General features: G+C 30.4%; 2 protein-coding genes and 1 long non-coding RNA gene across 5 annotated transcripts; 2 read left to right on the plus strand and 1 right to left on the minus strand.

Moving 5' to 3' along the window:
- The first annotated feature begins 5938 nt into the window (after positions 1-5938).
- LOC117211839 (ATP-binding cassette sub-family G member 1) lies at positions 5939-15204 on the plus strand. 2 transcript variants are annotated; one of them, XM_033456092.1, is made up of 12 exons: positions 5939-6338; positions 6780-7127; positions 9819-9936; positions 10414-10603; positions 10725-10870; positions 11750-11988; positions 12060-12356; positions 12514-12671; positions 12776-12944; positions 13024-13124; positions 13216-13557; positions 13716-15204. In XM_033456092.1, exons 2-12 carry the CDS (start codon positions 6935-6937, stop codon positions 13872-13874), a joined length of 2112 nt encoding a protein of 703 aa, XP_033311983.1. In that variant the 5' UTR covers positions 5939-6338; positions 6780-6934; the 3' UTR covers positions 13875-15204. The 2 variants fall into 2 exon arrangements, with proteins under 2 accessions (XP_033311983.1, XP_033311982.1); XM_033456091.1 differs by having other exon boundaries at positions 5940-6338; positions 12511-12671.
- Positions 15205-16452: 1248 nt separating this feature from the next.
- On the plus strand, positions 16453-22356 carry LOC117211840 (ATP-binding cassette sub-family G member 1-like). 2 transcript variants are annotated; one of them, XM_033456093.1, is made up of 12 exons: positions 16454-17164; positions 17272-17523; positions 18858-18975; positions 19319-19508; positions 19845-19990; positions 20072-20310; positions 20388-20590; positions 20671-20839; positions 21131-21231; positions 21350-21505; positions 21627-21867; positions 21945-22356. In XM_033456093.1, the coding sequence occupies exons 2-12, from the start codon at positions 17379-17381 to the stop codon at positions 22115-22117; spliced, it is 1881 nt and encodes a 626-aa protein (XP_033311984.1). In that variant the 5' UTR covers positions 16454-17164; positions 17272-17378; the 3' UTR covers positions 22118-22356. The 2 variants fall into 2 exon arrangements, with proteins under 2 accessions (XP_033311985.1, XP_033311984.1); XM_033456094.1 differs by lacking the exon at positions 17272-17523 and having other exon boundaries at positions 16453-17164.
- A 1453-nt stretch (positions 22357-23809) lies between these two features.
- On the minus strand, positions 23810-24569 carry LOC117211827. The gene is made up of 2 exons (XR_004488358.1): positions 24239-24569; positions 23810-24112 (listed from the first exon to the last, which is right to left on the minus strand). It is a non-coding gene; the product is annotated as an uncharacterized LOC117211827 (long non-coding RNA).
- Positions 24570-24780: the final 211 nt, after the last annotated feature.

The raw sequence follows: 24780 nt of genomic DNA on the forward strand, positions 1-24780 counted from the left end.
ATTTTACTTTAGAAGTAGAAATAATTATTCCGTCATTTCATTTTGGCGAAGATTATAAACGTATTCATATAACAAATAAAATAAAAATATATTGTAACATTTTATTTTTATGATTTTGTACTTATTTAATACTTATCTGGGTTATTTTTACATATAACCTGTAGTAAACGTAGTAATATCGACTTCCGGTGGCAGCACTATCAATCCACCTAGGCAACCGTTGGACTTCTTCATTTCAGTTTAGCTTGAACTATCGTGGTAAAAGGTCGTTTTGCTCTTGTTCAATAATTCTTGTGTCTTTCAAGGGTTGATTTTATTTCTTTTTAATCATAATAGTTCGTTTTTCATCATCCTTTTCACCTTTTTTTATTTTTGTTTCAATTTGTAGTATTGTGTTCAAGCTAGACTCCGTGTAGTCGCGTCGTTCTATATGTTAGTGTTAATTTTTCGTGCCCACCGCGTGTTTCGTGTGGTGCAGTTTGGTTTCATTGTGACTCCCGAACGATCGTAAGTCCCCTTTTCATACTTCACTTCCTTCTATTTACACGTCTGTAAGGTGAAAATTGTATACTTTTTGAAAGTAAGGCAAAACGGAAATCGCCGCCATCTTCCCTGTTGCTTTGACGCAGTCAAATCTAACAGGGCTTTTGGCAGTTATTTCTGAAGCGTTACGATCACAAAGATACAATTTGTGCTGCACTTGGTAATAATCGAATTCTCTGAAATTCAAAGATTACCATGTTGTGCACCGCCATTACACGACCCGTTTTATGCGGTGATTCGGCAGATATATAGTCTGCTGTTCCTCAACAGCCTCTTTATTTTTAATACAATTCTTAGTAATTGGGCTGGAGGGATCACACGTGTAAAATCGGTAACCCATTAGGGATCTTTGCTTATTGTAAATGAGCAGAAGCAAAAGAAACATTAATATCTCTGCAACGCAGAGAAACGCAGTTTCCTAGCTTTGTCTCGTCTACAAAATTTGCGTGTGAATGGAATAGCAACACAATTGTTTCTATTTCATTTACGATTCTACCTTTTCCTGTATCCTCGAGACGACGAATCGGGCGTGGTGTGCAACGTAATTAAACTAGCACAATCTCTCATGTTATGGAGATTTCTTATATAGTTTCGCATCGTTCTACCGTTATCGTTGGCTCTTCTTTTATTAAGAAGTATGCCATTAAATAACATATAAATTACGCGATTATACACATCTATCTCCTACCTATCTAGTTTATTAGCTAGGGACATTAGGGATTAGCTCAATTTTTAGATTTTAGATAGGGTTTAGTATAAGTTTTAGTTAAGAGATAGCTTTAAAAGAGTTTAGAGGATGGTTAGCACCTCTACCTCTTTTTCGGGTAGGTCCACTTTTTTGTAAACCGTTCATTCTAATTGGAATAAACGGTTAATAGACTGCGATGATGTTTACCGCAGGTTATCGAGTTTTTCTGCAAAGGAAGGGTGGAAGGGTCCGTTGGAGTTAGGGCGAGTCACTATTTGCAGCAACCTCCTCGTGGTGTGACTTGGGAAATTTGTATTACTATATAAGTAAATCAAATTTGCTAATGGCTGCAACGTTTTGGCATTTTTTCGTGGCCTAACTACATGAAATAAAAGTCACTAAGAATAAACATTTGTAATATATAATTTTGTGTATACTTTTTATCCTCAAATAATTACATTATTATGTCCTAAGTTTTCGTGTAAGTATGTATAAGTAATATTCATAATTATTATAATTCATTATAATAATTATTATAATTCTTATAAATAATTTACATACCTCTCCCTAATCCATGCAGCGACGATAGATTTTGACCGATTGAATTCGCGTTCAGCAAAAGAAGTTGTGATAGTTTGGCGATATTAATGACTTCCATATTAAAGGATCGAATGAATGTTATAAATAAAATAGACGGGATGATAAGTACCTACGGTGAATGTAACGGAGATTCAGAAAGGGGAAAAATAAGTATCGAAGTTTGGAATTCCATAATCTTATCGGTGGCCAATCCGCTGATCGAATTTTAGGATGGAGAAATACTAATTGTTGATCAGACGACTACACAATCAAAACGTGCATCAGGTAGTCAACTATCTATTGGGATGGTGTATGGAAAGTCGTACTGTGTACTGGTAACGTTAAAATTGTTATATATATATCTTTTTTGTGTTTTTCTATTTCTTGTAACCTTAACGATTTGTGTGAAATCTACATACATTGGTAAGTATCGACAAGGATATATTATAGGGATACATACATATATGGAAAATTAGGTATATAGACAAGACCGAAAACAAGTGAATACATACTTTGTTAAACATAACCTCGAGTTTTTACGATTGAGAAATAATACATGTAATGTGTGGTATTGTAACTACTAAGTAAATATTTAATTCTTTCTTTGCCTTATTTGAATTAAAACATTTGATTATGTTTTATTAAGCCTTCTTGGAAGGCTTAGAATAATTTATATGCTTCTGAGCGTTGTTCTATTCAATTCAGTCAGGAACAATTGAGCGAAATACAGAATGGAAATTTCCCATTAATAGGATTTAATTAAATTTATTCATCATTTTTTCGCTACGCTTAAATCGTTTTCACAAATCTGATAATGTATACATATGACCTTATGACAATAGCTTTTTAGACGCTTTTGTTTATTAAAAGTTAGTTTTAGGTAACGTTTATTTTTCGCTTTATGACGATGATGATTTTAGTAAAACATTCAAACTCAAATTTTAATATTTCTGTGCAGTTATACGTAAATTTCATGAAATCCTTATTATATAAAAACCAGTACTAAAAAAAATGGTAGAATATATATTACTATAACTATCATTTTTGTCTTTCCTGCTTCCTAATATGATGTACTTGATAATTTTGGTAATTTATAAATGTTAATACATTTATCTCATTTTACCGTACATTATTTTTTTCTTGTATTGGTCCTAATTGATTACCTTGCATTACAATTTTATATAAGATTTTGTGCGTATTAAACTTGTTCGATTTAACAACTTATTTTTGCTCTTTTAGAAAATTGAGTTGTTACGTTGATATCAATATAAATCTACCCACAAAGATAAAAAGAATTTAATGCTGGTGAAAAGTGGAAAACAGAATAGACACATCAATTTAGTTATCGATGAAAATAATCGGTGAGTTTCTACTTAATAAAAACTACTATCAACGTTCTTCAGAAATGATCTCGCAAGCTTCTAATAAATGTTTTTGTTTGACTTAATAATTGCATACTAAGTCTTAAAATATAAGTAATTACAAAAGTTGTGTCATTAACGCATTATTCATATTATATATTTTTTTAATACTGATATTATTTTTGAGAAGTATAAGATTGATACGCACGTATGCATACATATATACATACATATACGAAATGAAAGGATACGCAGTGTTGAGTGTGTAAATCGCAATGTTTTCGTCATTGTCACGTCACTGAATCTCAAGACGTGTTCGTGATTAAAATTTTAAGACGTTTCGTCAAGTTTTTTCTATTCTTCGAGGTCTCAAACTTCTGACGTGATAATATATCATTGACAATAAAATAATGTTCCAAAAATCACAATGTACCAGTATATATCTCTTATTCCTTTCGCATATTCTTTAATATAAGTTCAAAAGTTCTTAATATGTATATGTGTACATATCTCCTTTCAAATATGTACATAAATATACATGTTTATGCTTTAATATATAATTAACATCGAAGCATTATTTTTATACCGCTTATTACACTTATTAAAGTAAGGAATGTGTTTTTATTCATCATTAAAATAAAGAATTATTCTTGTAATTTTTACAATATATTATTTCACGGAAACAGAATAAATCAATATCAAATGCTTTCAAATGTGACACATAATTATTTACATCCTTATCGTAGCTACTCAACATAAATGAACGCTTGGACATTGATCTTCTGGTTGTGTAAGCAGTCTTTATTCTGGTTAGATTCATAGAACATCGTGCGATAATATTGTCCACAGTAGATACGTATAACAGAATATACATTTTCCTAGTACACTACATATATTTTGGCAATAAATTTCAGCACATGCAAAATTTTTACTATTGTATAAGTTTGTCCAAGAAGGCAGTAAAAAGCAATCAGTCTTTTAAGACTAATTTAAAAGATACAAACAGTAGCAACTTACGCGCTTTAAACTTATTTTGATGTAAATTATTTATATCGTAATATTTATTGCAATGATATTTGTTAGGAAAAATTGTTGTATAACATGCTATTAACAGATTCTAGTAACTGTTTTTTATATTATTTTTTTTAGAATCTCCTCACTTGTTTTCTTTAAGTGTGTCATCAGTTTCTTCCGAGTATAGTTATACTAGCAACATTTATTACATGCCGCATATCAAATGTATGGTTATAAGTGTACTAAATGCATCATATTTATGACTTTGAATTTATGTTTATGCATTTATCAACTGTATTGTATCACTTATCGAGTCGCGGAATATGGGATGACTATGTGCACGTACCCAACCAGTTCCTTCTACACACATGCATAGAGAATGATAAAATTTCGTTCGTCGTCAATATAACTTTACAAGATATATATAAAAGAAGATGTAAAAAAGATCGAATGTTTATTATTAAGAACGCTATTACAAAATTTGTTTCGTGCCATCAATAAAATAGACATTGATACTGAAAGCGTAAAATACATTATTTTAATATATGATGATTCTAGGAGAAATTCTCCATCGTTTAATTAAGTCACTAATGTTAATAACATTAGTAATCTGTTAATTTATTATTAACAACAATGTTAATCACCTACGTATTGTGCACAATTCATCTGTATGCTAGTAAAAGAAAATATTAATCTAGTCAAATGATGTTTGCATACAGGTATTGGCATATGAGCATGTATTCGACAAAGTAATTTATATTATTTTTAATTAAATTCTATAATCAAAAGAAGCATTGTTTTACATTGCTTTGTAAGTAATCTGATATAATTTTGTAAACCTCGTCCCTGACGAAGGTATACGATCAATGAATCTTGTTACTTTCATAACGAACTACATGTTTTTTCCGTTTTTAAATTCAATACATTACATGATAGGATGACGCTGGCGGAACGTGACGTGAAACTTCAGATTCCAAAGCATTGTTTTTTCAATGATTAGCTTCAATCTATTCGTTTTAAAAAAAATGCGGGGATAAATGCAGATAATAGATAAGTTCAATATATCATAACACAAAATTCGTAACTTATCGGAATGATGATCTTTGGTAATTTATAATCGATATCGATTTTCTTTATACATGAATGAATAGGTATTACCAGTTGCATAAAAGAATATTTTAAAACTTTCTCATTTCTGTTATTTTGCTATTATTTATTTTATTTTTACATAATCTTCTCTTTAGGGTTTGGACAAATTTCCAGTTTTACATTAGGGTTATGTTCTCTAATTCTTTAATACTTCCTTTCAATCTTTCACTGTTTTCTATTATCTTGACTTATTAGGAGGCAGTATTTAACTCGTTTCTTTACAATCACTAGAACCTTTAAATATTGTAATAATGTTACTGCTTCTTTGTGGATGTGCCTATATATGTCTCTTTTATAAAAATTCATAACGCGATCAAAATAATTGACGTTTAATAAGTCTATCGACTAATTAGAAGAATAGCAGGAAGAAATTGAAGTATAGAAGTAATTCGAAATAGGTTAAATAGTCGTAGGCGGCTAAGTACTAAAGGAATGATTACCGAAGACTACAACTAAAAAGATGTGTACGATCTCGACTTTGATCACATTAACTCTTCGTTCCCCCTATCATAATCCTTTGTTGCGTCCTTAAAAAGACAGAAGTGGTGAGGGAAGGGGAGTGAGTAAGAGAGAAATGGAAGAGAAACAGAGTGAGAAAGAACATTCAGCAAAGCAACGACGGTCAATGGTGATGGCCGCGGTGCAGCTAAATGGTGGAGTCAGCCAGTCCGTCTCGAAACACCGAGGTTTAAACACCGTGAAGAGAGCATCTGGTGGATTTTGTCTTGATTCCGCTGTTGATCTATCGTTTTATTATTATAATCGTGCAATTCGGAAAACGTTTATCATAGTTACGTATACGTGTGATCGTAAAAATTGCGAGTGAGTGTTTTATTTTTAATCGTTCGAACGATATTGCCGTGTGTTACGCGGACGTGGGACACAGAAATTGAGATGCATTTACTTCTGACACAAGGATAAAATCGACGGTCTACGCAGTTATTATTTCTAAGTCATGGTCGTCTCTTTTTGACCGACTTCTCATGCGTCACTACTTGAATAATGTAAGAACGCGCGTTATTTGAAATCTGAACTTGAATTGTTTCAATTCTTTATTTTCTTTAGAATATTTAATCAGTTTTAAATTCAGCAAGTGATGTGTTGTTGCCAAATCGAGTGTAATAGGTAGAATTATGCTATTTGAAGAATTGCTTAAATTAAGTATTTTGTCATTCTAAATTAACATAAACAATGCCGGTATCATTTGCACGTTTTTATACAAAAGATTTTTGAAGCACATGCTCTACGTGCCAAAGAAACAACTATATTTCAATACGAAAATAAATATTTATAAATTACAATAAATCCATAATGAAGTTTCTTCTTAAATGTATCTAATTAAGAAAAATTTGTCATATTTATTTTGTGATAAAGAAAGGATAACATTTGATTTTAAATGTCCTACTAGATAAATGACTTAAGATTGAAAACAAATAATTTTTCAGGCGATGAGAGAATTTGTATGCATATCCAATAACGAAAACGTAATACTGCGGAAAGGTCGGTTCATTTGAACGAATATCGACCATAACAAGAGAAACAGCTACCTAAATTTCATTTCAAAGCCAAGATAAGAAATTAAAAAAGATTACAATATAAAATGAAGCTTGAGGGCAATTGTTCACACGAAGATAACACCAATGAAATTTTATTACAACCTAGGAATGGTTCGGGTATTCGTCTACAACTTGTACCAACACAACCCAAAACGATTACGCATCTACCGAAAAGACCGCCCGTTGAACTAGCATTCGCAGATTTAACATACAGGGTACGAGAAGGCAGCAAAAATAGTAAGTATGCTAACTTTTTCTGTAAATACTATTTGCAGCTAAGTCAAGTAGCGAAGGTCATTGGACTCATGTTCTGTACAATAAAAAATGAGTTACAGTTATGAGTTATAGTATTGTACAAGAATCAAAATCCTTTCATACATTAAAAGAACATAAAAAATTATTTCGTTATTTGCTCCCTTTTGGTCAAATTTATACAGTTAAACTGGTTCTTGATGATACTAGTCATAAAGAGAACGTAAATATTATTTGCGTGAAAGTGCCGTTTACACAATTCAGTACTTGTATCTGGGACTTTATAAGTATAATATTTTCAAATAGTAGGATTAATTAACTAAATAACAAAATGTTCAATATTTGACTTTATAAAAGCAAAAATAATTAGCTGAGGATTAAAACCATTCTTTTTGTTGTCATCGTGTAGATATTTCCTCTTAAAGAAAAACTTTCTACGTTATGCGATTTGTAGAGCGTAGTTGACTAAAGTGAAGGAATTAGTAAGTGAAATTTTATAAGAGACCGGTTACAGTGTAAGGTTTTAATCACGATTTCCGAAGTACATCGTATATAGATATATGTATATTTATTATTCGAAAAGAGATAGTTATTGACATCTTTTTAAATATTTCAATCAGGTCGACACAATTTTTAGCGTGAATTATACTTATTTTTAATCGAGTATTTTTAGCAGTCCGGCACTAGCAGAAACAATAGTATAATAAGGAAAACGAATAATGTGGGTGATAATAATTCCAAAAACTAAGTCTTTGTTTCCATTTATCATCAGTTTATACTCCAATCAGTTTAGTGTTCCAACTACAGCAGTTGTGTGATAAAACTCCGTTTCATTTGTCGGGTTAGCATTTTCATTTTGTTTCAATTAATATTTCTTTTCTAGAAATTTTCTTTCTTTTAATTTTATGATTGTATTTTGCAATCGAATGAGCAGTGAAATGTGATTAAAAAATGTTTGTTGTTATTTACTTGGTTAAATTATATTCCAGACTCACATTTTATAATTTATTAATTATGTTTTGGTTATAGTTAATACAAATGTATCCGTAAATATGATGTAAGCCGGAAGCAATCCTAAGATAAAAGGCAAGGATTATAATAAATAATATAAATATTCCCAAAAACTTCCCTCTTTTCCCTAATTAATAATTCATGAGCCACCATACATTGCGATGGCTTGTTTGCGTGTCAATGTGCAGGGATTTATAATAATACTCCAGCAATTATTTCATCATAATATGTACACAAATCTTATAAATAGGATAATAAAACGTTACGGATATTTAAAGAGTATGGACATCCTGTCATGTGTCTTAAATAAGCACGAAGGCTGTTTTTGTTTCAAGCCAAAGTTCATTCTCGTAATTGTATTTTTTTCACACTGCTTGTTAGCTATGTAGTTTCGTATGTGACATGCATCTGCACACGCATACACCTGCAAGTGGAGCGATCAGGGCAATATGACCGCTTGCAGAAAGTGAATGTATATAGCAATATTTTTGCAACCCACATTTTGCGTAACTAGGAACAGCCTGTTTGAAATTGACTTTCTTTAATATCCAAAAAATTATTGTCGCGATTACTGAAATTGGCGATGACATTGTACAAATTTATTAATTAATATAAATGAATTACTATTTGCAAGAGAAATGTTTATACGTTGATGGAAAATCAAGGTCTCAAATGCGTTTGCCATTTTAATTTTTTATTGCGTTCAGATGCACTGCTTGTATAAAAGTCTAATATTCTGACTTAAGAAACTGCTTGATAAAGGTTAAAAGATGATTTCGTCATACATTGTACTGCTATGTGAAAATATGCGTTATTAGTATTTATTCAAGTAGAAAGCTTGATAATTTATTTAGAGTTGTTATTACTAAAAACGGAATTCGCGTACTTTATTTTGTTTTTTTCACATAACGTCGTCAAATGTAATATCCAACTTCATAAATACTCTTCATATTTTTCAATACTTTCATACTCCAATTTCATAATACTGTTAGGTATACAAAACATCCACTATCATGCAATCATCGCATGGGTAGGAACCTATGATGTATTGTGTGATATAACAATAATGTCATAGTATGTATTAGTTTTAGCTTATCACGTACTTCATTAATTTTTCCTTCTCGCCTACAAAATGAGGTTGGTTTACAAAAATTAATTCACATTCATCCACACATACATTATATGTATATATAATATAGTGGGTAATAGTAATATAACGCATTAGAATATAATAATGATAAATTATACGTAATTGAAAATATATCGTAGACTATTTTGAAAACGTAATTATTTTGAAGAGAAATGCAATAGCACAAATTGACTACAAGCAGAATGATATTCTTACAATTAGGATAGTCTAACTATGAAGGCTAAAGTCCTCAGCTTACGATGAATGACAAAACAAGTTTTGCGATATAAACTACCGAACGAGAAAAAATAATGGATTATGCAAAGAATGATATCCCGTCATTAGTTCCCTTGATAATTATATAGATTAGGAGACACCTCATCGATTTCAGTAATTTTTAGATATGTTAGCAAAGTTAACATTCTGAGCACTTTCACTTTAACACATAGCCGCTGCGCCATTCGGCTTTAATTTTCGACATAGTCATAAAAATATTTTTAATACTTTTACTTCAGTGTGGATTAATTAATCTTTAGATGTAAAGACAATCTTAAAATCCGTCAGTGGAAGACTACGATCTGGAGAACTGACGGCTATTATGGGGCCTTCCGGTGCAGGAAAGTCTACTCTTTTAAACATCCTGACCGGATATAAGTGAGTTGTTTTCCTTTCGTTCTTCGAAAATTTTCTTCGTTTATAAATACGATAGAGATACAGTTTTTAAATAATATCAAAATCTATCAACAAAGCTGTCAAAATTACAAACAATTAAAGTTCACTTTCGTTGGCATATACTTGAGAGAGGCAATACTAGTTAATATGTACGTAATTCGTAAACTCCAACCGTAGGCCAATTAAATCTAACGATCAGGTGGCGAATGAGATTCAACTATTATTTATTATGCCGTCTTGTATCACGACACTTGCCTGAATTATAGATACAAAAAGCACCTCGATAACTTACGAATGATAATAAAGTTTGTAATCGCTCCTATTTAATTTATTCTAATAACTATGAATATTTTTTCGTCATTCGGGTTCTTAGCGTAAGCGATATTATACATATGAGATATTCAAAATCAAAATATCAAATAGATATTCAATATCAAAATATTTTGGATGTTTATTTAGATCAACAGGTACCGAAGGAAGCATCACAATGAATGGCCATGAAAGGAATTTTAGTGCCTTTAGAAAATTATCATGCTACATTATGCAAGATAATCAACTTCATGCGAATTTAACTGTAGCTGAAGCTATGAAAGTCGCTTCGAACCTTAAACTTGGGTCACATGTAAGCCAAGCAGAAAAGGAAGAAGTGGTATGTTCGTTAAATATTTTGTCTATAGATAACAAGAGAATTACTGCTGCTATATTACTGAATGGAGGATTGAGAATGAATGTTGAATTTCCTGATGATACCATTCATTTGTATTTATTAGATTCAAGAAATTCTAGAAACACTTGGTCTATCCGAACATCGTCGAACTATGACTTCGAATTTGAGCGGTGGACAAAAAAAACGGCTTTCTATTGCGCTTGAATTAGTCAATAATCCTCCGATAATGTTTTTCGACGAACCTACTAGGTAAGGAAATCTTATTGTATCTAATATATTGTACAATGTGATTTAAAAGGATAAAGAATCTGGTTTAAAATGGAGGTGTGTTTTTGAAATGTTGATCTATTCGGATGCGAATACGTATGTGCCATACCAGAAAGAGATATGCTTTTTCACCTGCAAATAGCTTCACTTTCACCATCATCAATACCAGAGAATCCTCGTTGCTCTTTATATAACGTTTAAATAAAAGCATGGTCAGTGTCAGGGAATTACCTTCGCAAATTTTTAGAGATTTTTCTATGAATTTCGTTGTCTTATTTGTAATTTTCATTTTTTCGTTTTCTTAACATTCTAAAATGTATTAAGACTCATTATAATTTACTAATGTTTAACGATTACATGCACAAATGTGACGCATTAAAAAAAAGATAAAAATATATAAGCGAATTTCATTAAATGACAAAACGAAAGGATGAAGTAAGAGAAAGTACGCAAATAACAAGTTTTTAAAACTTTTTACTTTCTCGCTTTCACTGACGTCGCATATACCATTCTTTTGTACACGCTATATTTGTAACTGTCAGTCGCTTTTATTATTTATATTTGCTGAACAATATTGCTTCTATGAAAACACACTCTGATCTATGAAATCATTTCAACAAATTCTTTAGTATGCAATTAATTAAAACTTAAAAAAAAACTTAAACCGACGTTTAACCGGTTCTTGAAGGTCTACCGGAATTCTTTTCCCTGTGATTAAGTCGGAAGAAAAAAGTGATCAATTCAAGATCGTTCATGTATATAAATGTTCTAAAATCCAATAAAAAACTATTCGAATCCTTTTTTTAGAAATATTCGAAATATTGCTTGATAATAAGTGTCATATGTTTTATCAATTTACAGTGGTTTGGACTCTTCATCTTGTTTTCAATGCATTTCGCTCTTAAAAACCTTAGCTCGAGGAGGAAGAACAATAATATGTACCATCCATCAGCCCAGCGCTAGGCTATTCGAAATGTTTGACTCTCTATACACATTAGCCGAAGGACAATGTGTATATCAGGGATCTACGTCGCAGTTAGTGCCATTCCTTAGAAATATCGGACTCAACTGCCCAAGTTATCACAATCCAGCCTCTTTCAGTAAGCTATTTGTAATATCAGTGCATTTCTAGATTCTTTAAAGATACTGATTACTATAATTCAATTCTAAGTTATCGAAGTATCGTGCGGAGAATATGGTGACAACATCAGAAATCTGGTGAACGCTATAAAGAATGGAAAATATGATATTCGAGAAGGATACCCATTCCCTGAAAATAAGTCAGAAGGATTGAATAATGTATCTAGTGATTCGTTTTCGAAAGGTGAAGGTCGTGACGAAAACGTTGAAATGAAAGATAAAAATGATGTTAATAATTTGGAAGAAAAGTTTCAAGAGGATAAAATAAAGGAGATAAATAATAAAGGAATTATCCCATCTTACGCAACTAACGATATTACGAAACAAGGTTCATAAGGAAATCCAGTAAATTATTAACCCTTATCACTTTTTTAGAGTAAAACGCTAACTTATGTTTGACAGAATTACTGGCTGTTAAAGTAATAAGGGTTAAATAATATATACCAATTATATCTTTTATATAAATCGTTATTTTTATGTAGTAGATGTAGTGATACCGGTTGATATGGAGAAAAAGGATAATGCTGAAGTAGCCTTACTTGATGAATCGATTATAATCACTCCAGAGAGATACCCCACATCGGAATGTCAACAGTTCTGGATTGTTTTAAAACGAGCTTTACTTTTTAGTCGAAGAGATTGGGTAAGAACATCAAAATTCAGTTAATCAATTGATTTATTTAAGATCATTCCTCTGACTCATGAGTTATTAGAGATTTTACAATTCTAATGTTATTTCTTTTTTAGACACTTATGTATCTTCGACTTTTTGCTCACATTTTAGTAGGTTTATTGATTGGTGCACTTTATTATGATATTGGGAATGATGGTGCTAAAGTACTTAGCAACCTTGGGTTTTTATTTTTTAATATGCTGTTTCTTATGTATACGTCTATGACCATTACGATATTGTCTTGTGAGTCATATTGGCTTTATTTGTTCTTTTATTTCTTTTGTATTACAATAGTATTTGTAAAAAATTTTATTTCTTACAGTTCCTCTAGAACTACCAGTGCTTTTAAAAGAAAATTTTAATAGGTGGTATTCTCTCAAGGCCTACTATCTAGCAATTACCATATCAGATATACCATTTCAGGTAAGAAAACAGGATATATGTGACTTGACTCTGTGGAGTTATGTATTCCTTTTTCACATCTGAAAATTTATATATTATTTCTTTTTTACAGGCAATATTCTGCATTATGTATGTTACGATTGTGTACTTTATGACAAGTCAACCAACAGATATTATGCGATTCAGTATGTTCTTGGGAACATGTTTACTTATTTCTTTCGTTGCACAATCGGTTGGGCTAGTAGTTGGTGCAGCAATGAATGTTCAGAACGGCGTATTCTTGGCACCGGTCATGTCTGTACCGTTTCTTTTGTTCTCCGGCTTTTTCGTTAGCTTTGACGCTATTCCAGTATATCTTAGATGGATTACCTATCTAAGCTACATTAGATATGGTTTTGAAGGGACTGCTCTGGCCACATATTCCTTTGGCAGAGAAAAGCTTAAATGTTTCCAGGTATGATGTGCCTCGTTTGTTTTTATTAAATTCTTTATAAGATTAATTATTATTAGATACTTTGACAAAATACGCATTTATAGAAATCTGACTTTCCTTCAGAACAATGCATATATATGCACATATATACATACATATAAAATTCCATATATTTACAGGTGTACTGCCACTTTAAAAACCCAGAAACAACGTTGGAGGAATTAGATATGCTTGATGCTGATTTCACTCTTGATATCCTTGCCTTGCTTTTGATATTCGTTGTACTTCGAATTGCTGCCTATTTATTCCTTCGTTGGAAACTAAAGACTGCACGATAGATCACTGTACGATTATTGTCAATTTAACGATGTTATAGTGTACAACACTTTTCCAAATGGACGCTACAGATTAAAATAATGCATTTTTTCATATGATCGTACACTACAAATCCGTGATCAGCAATTTTGTTTCTTTTCGACATCGAAAACTGTTCACATCAACAATTTCCAATCATCGAAGAGATCTTATGTACCGGGAGAATGAATTACCACATACTGTTTATGCTTATGATTGAGGATGTTATAAGATTTAGATGAACATAATTTATTCTTTGTTAGTTTTACGATAATAATTCTGTGGTAACTATTGCGGCCATAATTATCTACATTTTTTGTATCCATTTTGTTATATAACACAGTAACTTTAAAAAATGCGCATGAACATATACGATGATCTCAAATTGATCATTAGTGTGTCTATTATCAATTTACAAAACGATAGCTAGGAAAGAGATTAAATTTACTGGATCTGACTATAAATGAACACCCACAAAACTCTGCAGTTCTATATATTGAAAAGAGTAAGAGGCCTTAATGGACGACATTTCGCGAATGATCATATTTTTTATCTGCCTATGGCTGTGAGTTTAAAAATGCAGAAAAATAACACAAAACAAATACGATACGGTGTATCTTTAATTTTAACGCGGAAGCATAAATTGATGTTTTTCTATTCAGGATAATGTCTGAAATAGTAAATACCTTGTCAGGTTTATCTTATCATGTATCTCATATGTTAAATTTTGGTAATACGTCCCCAGCATCATTGTATATTTGAAAACTTAAGATTTAGAATAAGTTTACCGAAATTGTACATTCACAATTCTTCCAATTGATGTAACTCTTGACTTTAGTGTATATCTTTAAAGCGAATTTACTTTTGTAAAAGTATAAATCAAGTAAAAGAATACATAGAGTACTTTAAACGCCTTAAGGGAGACAATTTTGTCAACAGTCCTAGTCTAAATTCGTTTTTCAATTTTCAAAGTTTAGGGATTGTGATATCGGTTGTTGATGCAAAACATAAAAATTAAATTAAACGAATTAAAACGTTTGGTTTGTAATATGTTAGTAATGTTCACTAACTTGAAAAATGTACGTTAATGAAAAAATCTGTTTATATCTATTTACACAAATGGGATAAATTATACATGTTTATATATAAAATGTTTACGTGATCGATTCCGATCGATATACATGTATATATATACAATACATAATATATTTTATAATATCGTCATGCGAATGCACGCACTTGTGCTGAATTGACATAATATTCGTTGTATTTTATAACGTATGTTTATTACAAATAAAAGTATGCCTTTCATAATATCGCTAGTTTAAACATTTATCATATATTATTACAAAATATAGGAAAGTTATATTTCTTGGTTTTCAAAATGGATCTATTGGTGAATCTAAATTTTTTTACACAATTTCACTTTAGCGAATTATAATAAAATAAATTATATTAAATATAATATAATATAATAAATTATAATAAAATAAAGAGTTACAATTTATGAAAAAGGAAATAAAGATAAAATATAAAATGATAAAAAAATAATAAATGAAATGAATATCACTATTAAAAGTGTATCATTATTCATGTGTATGAAATTATGTGTATAACATGGTCATCATATTTGCAATAATTACATCGCGGTAATATTATTATATTATGCTTAAGACTATTTTCTCAATTATCATTTGAATTTCATGAAGTAGTGGTAATTTTCCTTCTTTATATAAGTATGTATAAGTATCATTTACATAAGATGTTTATTCCGTATCAAACGTAGCAATTTAGTTTTTAAATCCAAGGAGATATTAAAACGTATGGTTGTGTTATCCAAATCCAAAATATTAGTGAATTATGAGCTTATTGTCTCCCCCGCTTCGTGCTCCTTTTTATTGCTTTTTGAAAAACTCCAAATTTTCTAATGGTTTGGAATGGTATCTATCAGTGTTTTAACGCATTTGCTGGTTACATTACTTTAATAAAAAATTAAATATTAAATTAATTAAAATGGTTTTTTCGTATTATATGTATATTAGAACTTGATTTCGATTAGAATTTGCGACAGTTACACTTCAAGATTCAGAAGCTTATACTTGTTTAGCGTGGTATTATGTTTAACATGACAAGAAATCGCAGTATACATAGTACATATATACAGAATAAGTAGCACATATGCAACCTAATTTAGATAATATTGACAATAAATGACTAATAATGGGAAGCTAAATGCGCATTTATTAATATTTCTATTTTACAGTACTCTTCAATCAATATCGCGATATTTTACGAAGTACTACAATAAATATTAATACATTGCTTTTACTTTTTGTGTTATGAAAAGTAACAAAGCAAAACAATCGAGAAGTTATATAAAACGTATTTGAATGTAAATAAAGAAGAATAACAAGATTATGGGAAGAATACATGCTACAAAGGATGTTATTCGTTTTTATTGAAACAATGCAAAAAGGACAATGTTAAGAAAATATTGCTGCATATTTTGTAGATGAAAGTATACCAATGTAGTATACCAATAGGTTTTCTACAGTTGAATATATTTATATATTTGATTAATGGTAAATAGGTGAAAAGACGAAACTTGAAATTTGGTTATTGTTTTTTTATAGCGGCAATACTTTCTCTTTATCTTGGTTCGTTATCACCGTGCGTAATGCATTATACATATGTATATCGTATCTATGGAACATATACAAACATTGCGTATAGTATGATTCACACTGGACTTTGCGCGTATTTTTTAATGGTTTCTTTGTTACAATATATCTTTGTTTTCAATCATGTAAGCTATCATAAAGGAAGTTATTTCTTAACGTATATGAGTTTTAATTACAAGTTACTTCGTTTCAGAATGTACAAATGTATAATGTACAATATCGTTATAGTACCACCCGATACATTCATGTATGTATAATGTTAAGAATAGGGAAGCGGTTAAAGCTATTTCAACTTCAGTCTTTTATAACGATCTGCCGTGTACTGAGCGTTCGACTGTCCCTACGAGTTTTCCCATTCAGTGACTCTCTTTTAAACAGAAAACCGTATGGCTTTATTAATGTTTTAGATCTTCAATAATTTTAAAATTTGTGTTGCTCCGACTATTACACGTTTATTAACTCGTCTTCGATAAATCTTGCTGCTATTTCTAATTATACGTATTTGACTTAATTAATCGAGTGAAATTTATCTAAACGGATGCTCATACTTCAGCGATTTATCCATAAAAATGTTTTGTAATCATTTATGAAAAGTTCGTAAAAGGTTATTGTTTATCATCGTCAAGCTCGATCACAAATAATTTCATAGAACGTAATCGAGTTTTTTAAATGTTTGAAAATGTTTTTATAAACTCACTAGGGAATTTTTAACGCGGTAAGTTAGTCAAGGTATGAGGAAGGTACTTACATATTTTGAATAATGATCTGAACAAAGTGGATATAAATTAGTGAAACTACTGATCAATCATGTCCACAAAATCGGAGTCCAAGGAGAAGCAGAGCAGCAATGGAATGCAAAACACCCCAGTATCACCATCATATTCAAAAATAACAACCCCTATTGACATCGAATTCAATGACTTAACTTGTACAGTACCTCGTGGTAGAAAAGGTACGATAATATAAACATTGCTATACCGTTTGAATACAATAGTTGAAGCATTCAAATTTTATTTTATAATTTAAGTATTAAATATTTTCTTATGTTCTAATAGAACAAATATGTTTAAAATAAATATATATTGCAATTTTTCATTTTTTTATTTAAGCTCCGTTTCGTCTGAAACATATCCGTGAAAAAGTATATTCGATATTCTATATTGCAATTTTAATAATATGCCTTCAAAAGAAAGATAATAATAGGTTAAGAACTCAAAAATGTCTACTCGAAACATTGATTCTTTAAAAATTTCTTAAAATTCCTTTCCAAAATTCCTTAAAGAGAATTATTCTTATAAAATTATCGGGTAAAAAGATTCCACAAAAATCTTTTAGTTTTGTTGTGGTTTTAATCGTTTTAGCGCTGTATTCACTCCGTGACTTATTTTCTATAGCTCTATTATGTTTACAATCTTTCTACTTACAAATAACAATATCATACTTGAATAAAACATCTTATTCTTGTTTTATTTTATTTAAAGTTATAATTAAGCGCTTTCAAATAAGAAAAGGTATATTCGTTTTGAACACGATCGAAGACCAATTTTTTAAACAAAGCATGCATATTGTATAGAATGGAATTGTTTAATGCGTAACTCACAATCAGTTACAATTCTAAAAAGCAAAAGATGTAAATTAAGTTAAACACATCAACGCTATTATGCTTAAGCCAATCGATTTGGTAAAGGTACAGTAGATGTTATGTAATACGAAAAGTAAATATATATAAGATAATCATATTTGAATCTAGGATAGCAAAAACAAATTTTATTGCTGTATAATTTTTTAATTATTGGTATTACAGTAAACAAGTTAAGTATGATACGTTAATACTTGTTCGCGATAAATCTTATTAAAATAGGTATTTTGACATGCAATAATACATTAGGAAGATAAATTATTCACTGATTCGATAATTAAATAACTAAAATAAAAAGGTCATGGATTAATTCATTGAACCTTCGAATAAAAATGTGTAGTTTTATATAATACAAGATTAGATTTTAATATCTTTCATCACTTCAATATGATAAATATGTACCGTATGCAAATAATTAAAGGACTGTGTGGAAAAATACTAAAATTATTCAGGGAACTATATCATGTTATATGTTCTTCGAAATCTTGTTTAATTATGTTACACTACTTGTTTATCATCGGATATTATCAGAAAATTACACATAGAACTTTCATCTACTTTTCATCTCGATAGTGTATCTGCTAACCTTGCATTCTTTTTGTATAATATTGTAAAATAATGAAATATTCTATTCTCATATGTCTTAGGTACAAAAGTAATATTAAGAGGAATTTGTGGACAATTTAAATCTGGAGAATTAACCGCTATATTAGGCCCATCAGGCGCCGGAAAATCCACCTTGTTAAACATTCTCGCAGGATACAAGTAATGTTTCACATAACTAGAATAAAGTACTTACATGTAGTGTAATAAATGCATTGAGCAATTGTATTCAAATGAATATATGAAAAATTTATCGTCACGCTGCGTTATCCGTATACTTTTAATGAACTTTAAATTAGACTATTCTGCTTAAAAGAACAATCAGCATGTCAAAGGTCATTGACCGCACGGTTTACGTCGTAGACTTTACAATAAATAAGTGAATACTTTGTCTAAGTCAAGATCGATAGATTAGCTACTCGCTATTATAGATACACGACTAACAATTTTATTTTCATCATTTTTTACTTTTTTTCGATTTCAAAATCAAAGCTAACGTTTTCAGATCGGCTGATAGCGTTACGGGACACATAAGTATCAATGGACAAACTCGAGACGAGACTTATTTTAAAAAAATATCGTGTTACATAATGCAAGAAGATCTTCTTCAACCATGGCTTACAGTGCAAGAGGCAATGCAATTTGCTGTAGATTTGAAACTTGGCAACATTTCCCAAAAAGCAAAATCGATCGCTGTAAGCATTTTACGCGTTAGCGATACAATTGCATAAGAACAAAAACATATTTCTTTCGTATGGTGTATGTAAAAAATATCAGGAAAAATCTGTTTGATTAAAAATGCGATTCTTGTATGCAATCTTAAATTATGTTCTCAGAATACTCAGAATACGATGCATTTGATCGTGCACAGTTTTTATATTCTCGTCGCGCACTCGATGACAGTCTTGAAACAAGAGATCCAAACATTTCGACGTAATAATACTAGCTTTTTAAAAATTTGTTGAAATCTATGGATTATTGACATAGTATCAATCCATTATATCCACTACTGAACATTTACATAATTTTAGATAGATGAAATTTTAAATATTTTGCGATTACGTCATGCAAAAGATACAACTACCGAATGCCTATCGGGAGGCGAAAGAAAAAGACTTTCGATCGCTTTGGAACTCGTGAGTAATCCTCCTGTTGTGTTTCTTGACGAACCAACTACGTGAGTACTTTATATCGTTTATTAAGAAAGAAATAATGAAATTTCAATGTTTGCTCTACAATCCACCCATTCAATTTCTAGAGGACTAGATGAAATATCAGCTGCACAGTGTACCGATCTTTTAAAATCTTTGGTGCGACTGGGGAGAACGATAATCTGCTCCCTGCATACTCCAAGTGCAAGCATTTTCGCAAAATTCGACCACATTTATGTTATAGCCGCTGGCCAATGTATCTATAGAAGCACTATACATAATCTGGTACCATTTGTTCGACAAATTGGTATTGAATGCCCGAAACACTACAATCCTGCCGATTTTGGTAAATAATAAGCTAATTAACTTTATTTATTGACTGAATTCATATATCGCTGGAAAACTAAACTGTTATCGTTACAGTGATAGAAATATCTGCGGGCGAATATGGTTCAGAATGGATAAGTCGAATGATAAATGCTGTGGACGCAGAATTTCCTATCGTTCCTGTTTCTCGACGAACGAGGTTCGAATTTCAATACAAAGCAAAAATATCGAAAGTGTCCTGGTTCAAACAATTTGTTGTTCTATCGAGAAGAATGTTATTACAGTTACGTAGAAATAAGGTGCAAAATAATTATAAAATTTAATGAATGGAAGATTTTGGAAGAAAAACGTAACGTAACAAATGCTTCATATTTTGCAGAGTTATATGTACTTAAAAATAAGTTTATATATATTCCTGGGCTTCGTCGTTGGTAGTTTATTTTTAAACATTGGAAACGATGGGTCGAAAACCTTATCCAACTTTACTTTCTGCTTTGCTTGTTTGATAATTCTCCTCTATGTACCTATGTCACCGGTATTAATGCACTGTAAGGAAACAATAATTACATGAGGTGAATCGATGATTCTTAATGTGCGTTTATTTAAAAAAGATAGGTTGAACTTCCTAATGGATAATAACATTATTATACAATTAAAAATTAATTAATTAACAAATAATTAACAAGTTGCTAAGAATCCTTTGAATGGTAAAATATGAAAGAACCTCCGACCGAATGTTCTACTACATTTTCGATCGATTATCCTCTATTATCTTACCAATTTTCATTGTTGTTTTCTTCAAATTCGATTATACTTTTTAGCTAATTTTAAAATTACAGTTCCTTCGGAAGTGCAATTGGTTAAACGAGAATATTTCAACATGTGGTACGATTTGAGTCCCTATTATTGTGCATTTACAATAGTTAATATACCTGGACAGGTAAGAACATATTGCAGGTAATAGGCATATTGGATTTCATCAAAAGTTATACAATATGGCAACTTTATAAATTATTTAAAAGCGAAACAACGTTCTAATCAACAAATCGACGTTGCAGATATTACTATCGTCGATATATTTATTGATAGTATATGTGATCACAAATCAACCTCTGGAGTTGTCCAGATGTGCAATGTTTTTTAGTATTTGCTTCATGTGCGCGTTTATCGCAGAAAGTATGGCATTAGTTATTGCCAGCACACTGAACATCGTAGTATGTTTCGTATTATCCCTTTATTAGTAATGATAATACTATAACACCGTGAGCTAATTGACGATTACCAACTAATATTTCGAAATCTTGACTATTCTCTCTGACGTTAATTATCTTCTAGAATGGTACATTTGTTGGGCCTGCAATTTCCACTCCACTAGTGTTGGTAGCTATACAAGGAATCGGCGAAACGGAAAGTTTATCTATCTATCGTAAACTCATAATGTATTTAAGTTACATTCGATATGGTATAGAAGGTCTTCTAGTTGCTTTGTACGGTTACAACAGAGAAAAGCTATACTGTCCGCCTGCGGAAATATTCTGCCCCTTCGGAACACCTCGACAAGTTTTACTAACAATGCGTAAGTCTCCTAAAAGTACTTAAAAGACTTCAAAATATATTATTTGCTGTAATACAATGTCTTAATTATTGTTTCAGAGATGGAACATGTGGTTTTTTGGGTTGACATTATCGCTTTAATAATTATCCTTATCTGTCTAAGGGCTCTCTCTTATTATTTGCTTAGACAACGACTTAATCCAAACAAAATGTTTCAAGCACTTCATCTCATTGGAAGGATAATAAAAAATCATTTTAACATCGACAATTAAAACCTAGTCTTATTTTGTAGTATAAATATACGAAATATTATTTTCGAAAAAGTAATCGATCTTTTATGATTTTTTTCCGAATATGATGAAAAGAAGATCACGTAATTGAATTTAATTTAATGAACTTATATTGTAATTACATATAAGCAAATCCATGGCTACTAGTGATTTTAAATGATTTTGTTCATTCTACCACTAATTAGGTGCAATCAATAAAATGATCTGAAAAGCTTAAAGTATTACAATAATAGAATAAAAGTTACAATAATAGAATTTTATTTCCTTTTATTTCATTATTGGATATATTTTGTAATACTAGACGCAATATTATAAAGAGATTGATTTATAAAATGTTAATAGAATAATCTACTGAACCTCTTCATTAATAAAGCAGTAATAATAAATAGTAAGAAATAGCGATAAATGCATAATAGTGAAGAATCATTAATAATAGCCCTCAATAAAAAGTTGTTAATATATTACCATGTTGAAATTTCACAGAAACGCAAACATATTATACAGGGTGGTTGGTAAGTGGTGGTACAAGCGGAAAGGGGGTGATTCTATGCGAAAAAAGAAGTCGAAAATATAGAATACAAATTTTTCGTTTGAGGCTTTGTTTTCGAGAAAATCGACTTTGAATTTTGACTCGGTACGCGTGCACTTTATCGCGTCTCGTTATAACGGATCTCACTGTAGATCGTTGTCTCGATGGAAAAATTAAAAGAAAAGAAAAAAAATAAAAAAAAAATGTTTATTCTATATTTTCGACTTCTTTTTCGCGTAGAATCACCCCCTTTCCGCTTGTACCGCCAGTTACCAACCACCCTGTATATACATACATTTATAGCATTGGCGTCGTCCGGTTATTGAGCGACGAAAATATTTGGAAAACGAAACGTTCACATACATGAAATGTATATAAAATAGAGTTTAGCAGATACAAATAAGCAACATATGATATAATCAAATAATAATGATAATTCTGTTATGACGAGTGAGGGTATATCGAAACACCCTAATGTAAATTTTATTCATGAAACAAACATACAATTGTAACATTAAGATCTAATAATTCTTCCAATTTTAACAATTAATATCTAATATTCGAAAATAATTTGATATTCCTAACTTTTCTTATAAATAAATGAGTAAGTTTTAAGAGAAATATAAAAAAAGGAAAGACAATTTTTAATAATTTATTTATAACCAAGTTAGTAATACATATGTATGTATCAGTTTCATCTATTGTTTGCTAATGCTAATTGTTATCCGATGCAATATTGTTTAACTAAATTCTTTTTTTTCATGATATTAAAACGACAAGGGCGGGAGAGGAGTCAAAGCAAAAAAGGGACAGAAATATTTATACTCTATACAGCTATGATTAACAAGGAGACGGCAAGAACTGTGAAATCTCGAATGAGTGTTCATTCAATATTTTAGGTTCATAGTAAACAATCCCAAAAGAATTCGAATGCGTGGTTTTTTATTTTTTTTAAATTAATCAAAAATTATGTTCTTGGTACAGCAGTTTCTTATGTTTTAAATATTTTAATCACAATTTTCATCTGCAAAATTGTAAGAATATGCAAGCGTATTATAATAAATAAAAATAATCAAAAATTTATCAATATAAATTGTAAAAATTTAATATTTACGAAAATATAATATTAATATTAAAAGAATGTATAAAGATATAAAAATATACTTATTAATTTTTCTAAAATAAATTTAATAAACCATTAACTTCTCATTCTGAGGTAACTTAGTGTAATTATTGTGCGATTTTGTTATTCTAATAAGTGTTTTTATCGGATAAAAAAGTATAAACTTTTCCGTAGAATCGTACAATGAAATAGATTCTGTAGAATGGACACATAGGCGATTATATCTCGTTTGTGGTGGATCTATGTAAATAGGTTCTTGTATATGCTAGCGTGGAACATCTTCCAGCATGTGACCGCTTGGTGTAGCACCTGTACTGTGGAAAAACTATAATAATTAGTGTAAACACGATTATATAAACAGGTCTTGAGACTCATATACCAAAGCCAAAGAGGAGATTTCCTCTTTGCCGGAGCTTAGGAAAAATCATTCGAAAATTGAGTCGTAACTAACATGGAAGAACATGGAAGTTCTCGTCCTGCGCACCCTTGACACGCAATGAATACCACAAACAGAGATAGGGACACTCTTTTCATTTCCTTCACCTTCGTAAAATCGTGTACTTTATTAACCTTCCATGATGATTTTTCACGATTATAACACGACTCAATTTTCATACGGTTTTCCCTAGCAAGTGTCGAGACCTATTTATATGATCGTGGGCGTCAGCACTTTCATTTTTTCTCTGGTAAAACAAAGGAAAAAATAAACTCAAGATCAAATCATCAAACGCCATCTCTTGGAGATATTGTTAACCAGGAGACAAAATAAACTAGAACTTGAAATAAACTAGATAATAATAAACTAGAAATAAAATAATTAGAATTAATTTTAAATTAGTGTTTCAATTAATAACATTAACTTGACTTACTCTTGTAACTAAACGTAATAATAAAAGTTATAAAAAAACAAGAACGAAGTATGTAATATTTAATTCCTGCCAAGCGACAATAAATGGTAATTATACTTTTATTTAATAATAATATTTTTGTTCT

Source organism: Bombus bifarius, unplaced genomic scaffold, assembly GCF_011952205.1.
Source record: "Bombus bifarius isolate JDL3187 unplaced genomic scaffold, Bbif_JDL3187 scf7180000008247, whole genome shotgun sequence".
Lineage (NCBI taxonomy): Eukaryota > Metazoa > Arthropoda > Insecta > Hymenoptera > Apidae > Bombus > Bombus bifarius.